The sequence below is a fragment of the Hoplias malabaricus genome, chromosome 3 (assembly GCF_029633855.1).
Source record: "Hoplias malabaricus isolate fHopMal1 chromosome 3, fHopMal1.hap1, whole genome shotgun sequence".
Classification (NCBI taxonomy): Eukaryota; Metazoa; Chordata; class Actinopteri; order Characiformes; family Erythrinidae; genus Hoplias; species Hoplias malabaricus.
Genome location: NC_089802.1, coordinates 54957798 through 54969690, shown reverse-complemented (window position 1 = coordinate 54969690; position 11893 = coordinate 54957798). Strand labels below are relative to the sequence as shown.

Genomic DNA, 11893 nt, shown 5'->3' with positions numbered 1-11893 from the left:
CACCTGAGGCTTTTATCAAATCTGAAGAGATGTATGTTTCTTCTGTCTCTCAAAATTGAAAGCTTTAAGCACACTTGCAATAGTTCTTGACGGTCCACCAGTTATTTGATCTCCTCTAAAATGTCTTCTTGTTTGTAATGGTCATTTTGTTTGGAAACTATATGAATTCATTTTGACTTCTGCACTACATTTTGTGAATATTGTGTGTTTATCAATGACCAGACAATGCATAAAAATTGTCATTTATTTAGTGTATTAACAAACCCATGTTTTATACATTTGATGGATATTACCTTTGTAACTCCACACAAATAATAAGTTTATAAAAATAAAAGCACGGGTAACAGAACAGAACAGGCGCATCATATTTTTCAACAAAATTCATTGTCCTATATTCATATTTGTACAAACATCTGAAAATAGCTCTACCCACAAAGTCACCTGCTGCAGAATGAGACACTGGTATATGTATGTGTTACAGGACAGACAGAACAGTACAGCTGAGTTGTCTGGACTCTTTCTAGTAGGAGGGCCTGATTACATTAATTATTGTGCTTAATGCACATAAGCCATGGTGAGTGATGCAATAAAAAAAAAACATGCTGAAAGGAAATGAAGATATTTTCTACATGTATACCTCTTCTATTTCTATTCTATTTATAATATCTGTGCTCCTCTTCTGAAACTAGTTTAAAAAACAATCCAAAATTTAAAAAAAAAAGAAAAAGCAAGGTATGGGTCCTTGTTTGAAGGGGTCCACTAAAATACTGAAAACAATCACCCCAGGGAAAAAAGGACACCAGTAGCAGTTCAGAATTTCAGAAAGGTTCAGCCAGGTCTACTCTATAGTAAGCACCAGGGCTGAACGAATTTGGGGCAAATATCTAGTAGTAAATTTACTGACTGATATTACCTTTACAGCTCAAATGTGACTGTTTTCTATAAAAGACCAACACATCCAATGTTTTATGTTTTTTAAGCATAAATGAAGAATTGTTGTATACCAGACTACCAGTTCACAAGCTCTACATTAGGTTTAATTTCCCAAATTTAAGACAAAGTTAAATAATTGAAATTGTAACTCTTACACTCAAATTTTGATTTCCATACAAAACGATTATCGGTTCAGCTCTAGTAAGAGCGAGAACTACAAGGACAGTAAACTGTAAGATTAGCTACATAATTTGGTGGTTTCATACTCCATTGAATTTGGCTGCTTGGCACTGAAAGCTTGCAAAGCAGACTGAATTCGAGTCACATCAGTAGAAGAGAGTTTGAGGCGGTGGCGCAGTAAACAAGAGAAGAGATCCAGAGGCTGCTGACCTGGTGGAGAAAGCCTGTTCACCCGATCTCGGATCTCCAGCAGCTGCAGCAGAGCTGAATCCTGTGAGCCCTGTGTGTACGGGTAATCCAGCTGCAAGATCAAGTCTTGGATAGCCTCTGGATCAAAGTGCATACTGTATCCAAACACCTGCATGCTGTTGATTTTCATGTAACCCAGATTCCGAGAGGAGTCCATGTACTCCAATGGCTCAAAATAGACAGTGCTGTTCCCTTGGGCCGAGGCTGCTTTGACACGGCTCCTCAGGTAAATGTGTACTGTCTCAAAAAATGTCTTCCACTTGTTTCCCAGAGTTAAGGTCCAGTTGTAACAGTCAAGGGGGATATCTAACTTGGTCCTCTCCCAGTCAGGGTATTTATTCTGGTCTATGGGCATGATCCAGCTCTCAGAGTGGCTACCTCCAAACGGGTTGATGTACACCGACAGCACGGGTTCCAGGGTGCTGTTTTTAGTAAGGCAGATTTGGAGTGAGATACCTAGCAGCATGTGGACATGACTGGATTTAAACTTGTTGCTTTTCAAAGTCAGGAGCATCCTCTTCCTCCATGAGGGATCGAACCAGTTGTTGAGCCTCACATCATTACTAATAAACATTGCGTGTATGCTGATTCTTCCATCTCGCTTTTGAAGGAGATAACGCATTTCTAGGTCTTGAAGGTCAGTCTCAAAACCAATATAGTTGTCAGTAGAGTCAGGGATAATGATCCTGCAGTTCCCCTGGCTTAACATGTAACCTGGATTACAGCTAGCACATCGTGAACGATTCTCATAGGAGCATGAGGCACAAAAGGGCCCATCACCCACCATGCAGGGAATGACCCCCTGACAGGTTGGAGGCTCATATGGACAGAAGCAGGCTCGTGTCTCTTCCATATAGGTACCTATCTGGTTGTTTTCACTGCAATACATAATGGAAAGGATGTAGTTCAGCCAGTAGCTGAAAGCCCTGTGGGGAGAGGAAAAAGGTGGTATATTTATGCAAGACAAAAAAAAACCCACATTCTTTCCATTAAAGTGTACATTCAAGGAACATATTATGTAATATTTATATAAGTATACCACAGAAAACCATTATAAATTTGAAGAAGGAAAAAACACATGATGCATGGTACCATGTATTGTGGGTAGTGTGTTTTGGCAGCAATGGCAAGTCCATTTTTCTGCACACAAATAAACACCTTTGTTTCCCTAGGCACACCCTGAGGGTAATAGTGGAACTCTTAGGAAACTGTTACACAACTCTAAAGAAACTGTTACACAACTACAAAAAGTAGTTAAGCTGAGATATTTTTACTCAGAACAGAGGAAACATTTTAATTAGTAATTTTAATTCTCAAACACTGCTACACTTTTAGCATTTTAATGAATAAATGTAATATTTTAGCATTATAATGTAGTGGTGTAAAATAGTCAACATCCACTGGTTCTTAGCTCAAGTAAAACAGGCACCTTAAAAAAAAAAAAATACTAACAAAAATGACCTGTTTCTCAGTATACAATTAGATCCTATTAAATGAAAAACATTATCTACTGGCAAACACCACCAATAGAAGTATAACAGCAGAATATGGTAGTGTTGTACATAACAGATTATCCTTCTTAAATTGCCATGATGTGTGAAAAGAAAATGTAGTATATTTTGTATAGTACTTTATAGTATGTATTCATGGTATAGTAAATAATTTGTGGGGTCAGGTGATATAAATAAACAATTTCATATCTCTTTTACCCATGCAAAATTAGTAATAACTGGATCATTGAGGAAATCAAATAAAATAAATACATTCACGTCTATGTGATTTGTAATGGAAATAAGCTCAAAACCATTTGGTATGTTGTTTGAAGCAATGCCATCTAGATACATAATCCATCAGCTTTACCTACATAAACCAGTTTCCCCATTCTAGAGTAAAGTCTTTCACATTTTTCTGGCACTGTCTTGTCATGAGCCTTGAAGATATCTTTTCCATGCCCTGCAACTTCTGCTCACTGAGAAAAACAGTTTCTGTTGGCATCGCTTATGTTTTAAGCCAAGAGAAAGTGTAAATATTCATGGAGCTAGGTTGCCTGAGAGACAGTCAGAGTGCAGGTGGGTGGCGATGGAGGAAATCTCCACTGCCTGTCAGCATATTTCACTGAGTTGGAAATGGAAATGTGCACCAGAGTCAAAACATGCTTCCATCCACTTACGCCGAGTAAAACTGATTTCTTGGGAATTACCATATTCCAAGACTGTGCAGAAATGGAAACATTTTATAATAGAAGAAAAAAGAAAAACAATAGCTTAAATCAGCAATATTGTTCTCCTTTCCATAACAGCACCAATGAAGTCAAATTTGTCAGGGATTATATTATAACTTAACACTTGCTGCCCTTTTGCATCACATTTACATTTCACATAAATATCATGATTTTGTGGTTCACCATAAATGTATAGTATAAAAGGTCTTGGGCCAGTCTAGAAAATGTTCCTGATATTGTTTTTTTTTTTTTCCTCCACAAGCTAACAATTAGTGATGATTAAGCATAGTGAGGAAAAAGAGAGAAAATAAGCAGACTGGGGTTTTAAAAAAGTTCAATTAGCATTGTTACAGGAACAAATGATGAAATGACAGAATGATAGCAGAGAATTAAAACAAAGAATCAAATTAAAGCAATTTTTCCTTTTTTTTTTGTCATTTTGGTGAATAAATCTGTTCTTTGGCTCAGCAAAAATGCCATTTCTAAAACAGCTGGGAAATAATTTTGCAGTTGGAAAAACATTCTGAAAAACAGACTATAAGTAGTTAAATAAAACTACTGAAACTGAATTAGAATGAATAATGCATATCACTATAACAAACATTTCCTCCAACCTTTTGATTTTGAGGCAACGTCTTCAGCACATCAGTCCACTGGCTCAACTGACACACATTTGGCTCACTCTGCCCCAATGCAACCATTCTGAAAAAAAACTAGCTATCTTACTAATTCAGGCTGATATTTAGCTAAATTACTTGCAGTTTTATACATTAGTAAATCAACAGGAAGATGGTCAACTTACACACTGGCCCATCTTATTCCACTATTATCTAGCTGTTAAATTTGTGTTATGGCCTACAAATTTCCCACCAAATGTGGTTTATTAATGGATTGATATGTCAAACCAGTGCATAATTCATTACTTACTTCACATACATTAGTCTTTGGATAGAAAGATAGAACCTTTCATCTAGTTACACTTGAAACTTGATCTGTGGTTTGAGAGAGACTGGGATATTTGCCAAGATACAAGTATTAATATGACTGTGCACCCCACAGTGACCTTGGACATAGACATATGGCCTGCGCTGTGTATTTAAATAGTTCACATAATTAATGTGCTATAAGGTTTATGAGACCAAAAAAAATTGCTTTTGAATATATATAGGGGTAGGCGATATGGCAAAAATACATTATCACGATATTTTTGCAGGATCACGATCTCGATTTTATTATTCATGCTGGTTTTTAACCTCAACACTCTCCAGGTTTTTATTTTTTTTATTTTTTTTATTTTCCACCTGAAATTACATCTCAAATCTTGAGGCAGTGAATAAACTAGAGGTAATGTTACTGAAAAGCCTTTTAAAGATATTGAAATGAATCGTTAGTGGTCAAAATATGATCAAAACAACAGCTTTTAGGCTTTTTTCTAAATTTAATTTGGAATCTTCTTTGAAAATAGAAAATCTTCCTTTGGAATTTTCAAAGACCCCAACATCTCCATAAGGAAAATTATTAATTTTACTGCCTCCCTGCCTCCTTGGTTGAGGATTGCCCCTGGTTGGTCTACAGACTTGACGTGTCGCTGAGCGCCCAAGCTACACGGCCATAGCGGAGATCCACGTGGAACTACTTTTTAATTTGTTGTACTTTATTTTTAATTGTTGTTTTCCTTCTTTTTGCAAGTCATTTTTACACAAACATGATGATTACCAATAAGAGGATTGACTCAAATTAGGTTTTCTTTTGAATTGGACAACCTTCAGGCTTCGTGGTACCACAGTTTTCTTTTTTTTTGTTTGTTTGTTTTTTTGCAAGGAAGAGATGTATGGAATAACAAATTCTTTTGATTTTAATTTATTAGTCATACATTTTAGAGTACATTACCGGTGTCCTGTGAGTCTACCTATTCGACTGATGTGTAATATGTACACAGTACATAACCAACTTATAAGAACTACAGCGGAGTATGTGCATTAGCACAATCTCTCTGTGATGGACAAATTCTTATCATTCACGATCTAATATTGTCATATTGCTCACCCATATATATATATATACACACAGAGTGGAACCTCTACTAACGAACGGCTATACTAACAAAGATTCCAAGATACGAACCAGGCATTTGAATATTTTTTGCCTCCACCAACGAACCATGACTCTAGAAATGAACCCGAGCCTCCGCCAAGCTGGCAGCTGGAAATGGCCACTGACCCCAGTAGGCGAGTCTCCCAGCACGCCCAGACTTGAGTGAGCTTTTAAGATTAGGAAATTGTAGTTTTAGCAATTTTGCATTAGTGTAAATAGCAGACATCGAAATTCGTGCTAAGTTAAGCTGTATCTGCGCTTCGACTCCCCACATTCACCCACCTACTCTCCGTTATTCCGCCCACCCCCACCTCCCGTCATATAGTCAGTGCCTGTGCTACTCCTCCAACCAGTCTTCAAGGTAGCTCTGTTTAGCTCTCCCTGTTTAGTTCGTTTGTTTAGCTCTGTGTTTAGGTTTAGTCTGTTTAGCTCTCTGTCTGTTTAGCTCCCTCAGTCTAGGTTTCTCTGTCCAGTTTCGTCTCTGCTCAAGTTTCTCTGTCTAGGTCATTCTTTGTTTAAGTATTCTGTCATATTACCCTAGTCTGTTTCTGTTTTGTTATTTACTGTTATAAATAACTTTTGTCTATGTTTTAGCAAGTACGTCCGCCTCCATCAGTCCGCCCTGCAGTCCTGACAATTAGATCGTGAATGATAAGAATTTGTTAATGACAAGACGTGAATGACAAGAATTTGATTGTTACAACTACATTAATCATTAACAGAACAACAATCATTAACAGAATTTTTATTATATCCCCCTAATCAGACATACAAGCAGACTGCTGTCATTTGTTTCTTACCTCTCTCTGGGCACAGATATTTTGGGCTGAGTTCGACATCTCTTACTGAGGGAGAAGAGCTTGCTGACTATCCGCTGTGCTTTGCTGAGGAGCTGTCGGGTGCTGGATTCTAGCAGCTGAAAACGTTGGTGCACTCCAGGGTCCATCTTCCAAAAGTACTGCACAGCAGACGTGTTCAGAGCGTAGAATGTTGGTAACCTCCTCACAAAATTCTGTAACTCCTCTATAAACCAGACAAGTGTGGAGAATAAGTGATCTGAATGATCTTGCCGCATGTTAGAAAACAGAATCAATCTTGTTTGATGAAATGCATCAACATTAAAATGGGCAGTGAGTGGGAGCAAGTGAAACCTTATTTTCATTCCTTTGAGGCAAATTGAAAGTACTCCTGTGGGACTGCTGAAAGGCAAGGACAGCAAGGTACATTTGAGGAACTGCTGAACACTGTCTTTTAGGTGGTTTTGATTTTTAAAATGACAAAAAAAACAAAAAAAAAAAAACAACTACATATGTATAGGATGATATACAGTGTAAATATGGTAGCAACAATTTTACTACACATATCTAGTTGGAGAAGTTCCATCAGCGGCAAAGAAAAAAATCAATAGTTGTATCACACTGAATACTTGGATCAATGCTACACAATATCTAAGGGAAAAAGACATCAATGTCTATAATTAACACTTTCTCATAAAAGCCTAACAATTTACCAATGGCATGTAATTGGATCTCAGTGACAGCAGGTAATTGAAAAGTTTACTTTTTCACATTCTGCACACAGAGTAACATATTGCAGCTAAGATAAAGGAATGTACTGCATTTTGATTACAGCCAGCAAAATCAAGAAGCCTCAGCAGAACAGAAAAGCAAAAATAAATTTCCTTTCCTGGGTGATTACTGCTTCTCTGTTTGCTTTGCAGACATTAGGCAGAAGTTTCCCCAGCCTGCTGTCACTGCAGGGGGTGGAGCTCCAGTGTGGGCTGTGATGTGTTATGAATAAATCTGACCACTTCTGGCACCATGCCTGTTTCAGGGATAGCAAAGTATGGCAAGTCTAAAATTCTACTTCAGCACAGTGACAACTGTTCTCTGGAAGTACTTCCCACCATTTCCTTGTCAGAGAACACCACCTTGCAACAAGGTGACAATTTCTACATCCAAGTCAACCCACAGTAAGCCAAGGATATTCATAGATCAGCATGCCATGATAAAATTAGCTTAGTGCCAGTGTGCCATTTTAACATAAGTTATAACTTGGACCCTTAACAATAACACATTTCACATGTTTTGCAGTCTTTGGCAAACATTTCCAGTCTAGGATTCTATAAAGCTGCATTACACATTCCTGTTAGAATATTGTAGTTGACACAGGCTGACGTAGAGTATTAAGGTCTGAAGGTTAGGTTATCCTCTGTCATTTAAGGAAGATTTTAAATTGTTATTGACTACTGCTCATTGTGTAATGTTTTGAAATTATAGGGCTGTCTAGTCTGTGAAATTCTAGGGGTGTCAAAATAAATGTTATTGTGATAACGTTTTAATGGTACTTATATTTTTAATTGCCGTTAAGGGATTTTGTAGTTTTTCCATTTAAGCATTCCATACTTCTTAGCTAACCGAAGCTAGATATTCTCTGCTTGCAGTGGAGTAGCTATCAGACTCCCCACCTCAGGGAGAGACAGCAACCCTTTCCATGAAAGGAAGGGCAACAGTTAATTGAGTGATAAACATGCACTGAAAACTAAGTCACAGTCCTGTAATTTTCTATCACTGCTTACATTTTTATATGAAATTTTTAAACAACTGAAAATAAAAACAGTTATGAATTAATAATGTTCATTTTGTACTCAATTTCAGATTACCGATTCATAATTTAGTCATCTATTTTGTTATTTAAAAAACCCATTCTCTAACAAACATCCAGATTTACCAATATAAAATCAGCTATAAGTAATAAGGGTGTGGTTTATTACTTTACTGACTAGCATCCTAAGTAGATCACAACTACAAGAAAACCCTTATGTAGAGATTACTAGTTTATCAGTCACAAAGTGGCTTTCCATCCACCGAGATTTTGTGAATTATGAAAATGCAAATGAACAACCCTGGATGGAAAACTGCCAAAATAATAATAAAAAAACACCCAAATATTGCAAAAAGAGTTTTACGCTGGATGAGGTGGTAAAGTTAGAATATTGCTAAAGTGCAAATGAGCAAAAGGTCAATGGAAAAGGGCTTATTGAATGAAGGTTGACGTTTCAGCTGGTGTATACACACTTGCGACACCACATTCGCCGGAGACCCGGACTGATCCCACCACCACAGGCTTTTAATGGACTCCCCTCGACTCTCCTTCTTCTTCTCTCCTCTCTGAATTTTACTACTCTGTTTTCACACCATCACCCGAGCTTCTTATTTTAGTGCATGTGTGGAATATAGTAGACACACATACAGCACTGCACAAAAGTCAGAGACCACACAGCATTTTACTTTCCATTCAAAACATTAAGAACAATATCTACACCACAGACACAGACGCCCCAACAAAAAATATTTTATCAAGCTTTTTAATATAAAGTGTGTTTTTGATATAAACGACTCACTCAGATCTCTCTCTCTCCCTCAAATCAATGTCATCACTAATCACGGGGGCCTACGTCACCTGAAGTGCACTGGATGGAAACATCACTCATTTCGCATTTTTTTGCCGATATTTCTTTATTACACAAAACATATTGGATGGAAAAACGTTTTGGATGGAAACCCACCTACATTATACAATTGGAATAACCTACCTGATTCCTCAAACTCCTGGTTGGCTTGTGTCCAGGAGACTCTAATGAGCCTCAGGTTGTCCTGCATGGCCTCCAGGTTCTTACTGGGGCAGTTGCACTGAGGGTAATCCACATTGCACTGACACCAGCAGTCGTTGTTCTTGCACTTAAACTCACCCTCTGAGTGGCAGCCGATGTAGCTAAGAGCTGCCTGAACAAATCGACTTCTCAGGTACTCTGGCAGAATGGCCTGAAGCCCTGAGGGAAGGACACAGGCACATTCATTAGTGAAAGGTATCATGTTGTGCATTCAACCTATAACTAAACAGAAAAATGAATTTCAACCAAATTTATTGTATATCAAAATTAATAATCCTTGAGTATCATTAAAGTATGTATATTTGTACTTCTTCAAAGTTTTTGCTTTGCTTACAAAAACCTAAATATGCACATAAAATGCCAACTTTTATATGAATGCATCAAAAATAGACAAGATCAGAAAGACAGTTACAGTTTCAGCAAGAAGACTGGGATATAACTCAATTATGAATGTGCTACCTTGTAAATTAATCTTGTTTTCAGGACTCTGAACCAGAACTGAACTGACAGAATCGAGGTTGTCATAGTTACTGCATCCTAGAGGGCCTGTCCTTGTTTCGGTCACCTAAAGGAAAAGGGGGAAAAAATGTATTGCAATGATCCACAAACATACATAGAGATGTGAACATGCTTAAACATACATCAATCACTGTGGTACTGGCACAGGCCCATAATGGAAAACAACATTAACTATTGACTTATCCTGCACTTCATCTGACATCCATAAAAGAATGCTTCTCTCAAAGTATTCAAAACAAGTTTGAAAAGAAATTTAAAGTTTGGTATTTTTATATTCATATTATTTACTCTAATAACACGCTGCCAGTCACTTCTAGATTTTGATTACACAGGCTTTACTTAGGTACATTCAGTAATTATTTCCTCAGGAGGCTCACGCTGGATGGACCAAAAATAAATAAATAAATAAATACAGTATCATTCAAATTTTTGGACACACCCACTCAGGGAGAGTTTCCTTTGCTTTGGGCCATTTTCCACATGGTAAATGTACAGTACCAAAAATTTGAACACATCTCAGTGTTTTTTATTATTATCTACACTGTAAATGAACATGGAAGACATTAAAACCATAAAGAAACACATATGGAATTATGTAAACAAAAATGTATTAAACAAACCAGAATGTTTTATACTTTAGATTATCCAAGTAGCCACCTTGTGCTTTGATGAGAAACTTTTCAAGATGGGTGGTGACCATGGTGGCCATTTTGAAGTCGGCCATTTTGGATCCAACTTTTGTTTTTTCAATGGGAAGAGGGTCATGTGACACATCAAACTTATTGGGAATTTCACAAGAAAACAATGGTGTGCTGGAATAATGGAAGCCTGTGCTAGCATTTCTCCTGTGGTGTTGCTATCAGTGTGTGAAGAGTGGGAGAAGAGGGTTGCATTGACAATCCAAAACAATTGGCAGCACTTTGAACATATTGAACACAAGTGGTCAGAAATTTGTAAATAACTCATGAAAGAATAAAGTTACGTTAAACCATTGTTTTTCTTGTGAAATTCCCAATAAGTTTGATGTGTCACACGACCCGCTTCCAATTGAAAAAAAAAACAAATGTTGGATCCAAAATGGCCAACTTCCAAATGGCCACCATGGTCACCACCCATCTTGAAAAGTTTCCCATATACTAATGTGCCACAAACAGGAAGTTAATATCTCCAACCATTCCCATTTTATTAAGGTGTATCAATATAAGTGGCCCACCCTGTAGAACTGCTCGCCTTATTAATGTTTTTGGAACCATAACATGGGTTGTGTAGAGGTAGGGCTGATACCCACTCTATACAGTAAATAGCCCTATTCCATCAATGACTAATAAGATGATGTGTCCAAAGTTTTGATTGCTACTACAAATACATGGAATTGATATATCAGAGACTTATTCTTAAACTAAGAACTCAATTCACCATTAATGGAGCTGATTAAACCATGATATTATAGTCATCTAACATTCTCTAGGATCATGTTGTCTAGGGCTATTAACTCCCACTACAGTCTCCGATGGCAAATAGGTCTGTAATGAGATTAGAAAAGCAGTTAGCATCTAAACGTGCAAAATAGTGTTATTACATATAACAAAAAGGGAAATAACAGTAACAGAAGTATAGTGGAACTGTAATGTACAAATATGATATATGCATGTAGAGTGTTCAAATATAGGTCTGTGAGAGCAGCATGTTTTTTTTTTAAATAAAAGTATTCAGAGGCATTATGAAGCATTTTAAATAGAGGGTTAATATACAGTATGTACAGTAACTGTGGGTGAGAACATTGCAGTTAGACCGAAAATATATATTGTGCGGTAATAACATAAAATACTGTTGTAGTGCAGGCAGGGCCATGATACAGTTAAAGTACTTGAGGAATTCAGCAGGGTCAAAAGTTCTTTGAGCATGGTTCTTTTTGAGAAGCTCTTTCTGAGCATGGTTGTGCAGGGGCAAAGGCTTCTGTAATGTCAACCAGATGGGAGAAGTGTGAAAAGTCCATGGTAAGAATGAAAAGTGTCTGATATTTC

At 37.2% G+C, this 11893-nt stretch overlaps 1 protein-coding gene across 2 annotated transcripts in view; it reads right to left on the bottom strand.

Moving 5' to 3' along the window:
• Nucleotides 1-246: 246 nt before the first annotated feature.
• The window catches only part of brinp3a.1 (bone morphogenetic protein/retinoic acid inducible neural-specific 3a, tandem duplicate 1), a 42643-nt gene continuing 30996 nt past the window's right edge, over nt 247-11893 (bottom strand). For both annotated transcript variants that reach the window (XM_066666614.1, XM_066666615.1), the window contains exons 5-8: nt 9810-9915; nt 9273-9509; nt 6478-6700; nt 247-2288 (exon numbers count right to left, since the gene is read on the bottom strand). In XM_066666614.1, the coding sequence (XP_066522711.1) occupies nt 1172-2288; nt 6478-6700; nt 9273-9509; nt 9810-9915 (1683 nt within the window). In that variant the 3' untranslated portion in view covers nt 247-1171. The remainder of the gene's footprint in view (nt 2289-6477; nt 6701-9272; nt 9510-9809; nt 9916-11893) is intronic.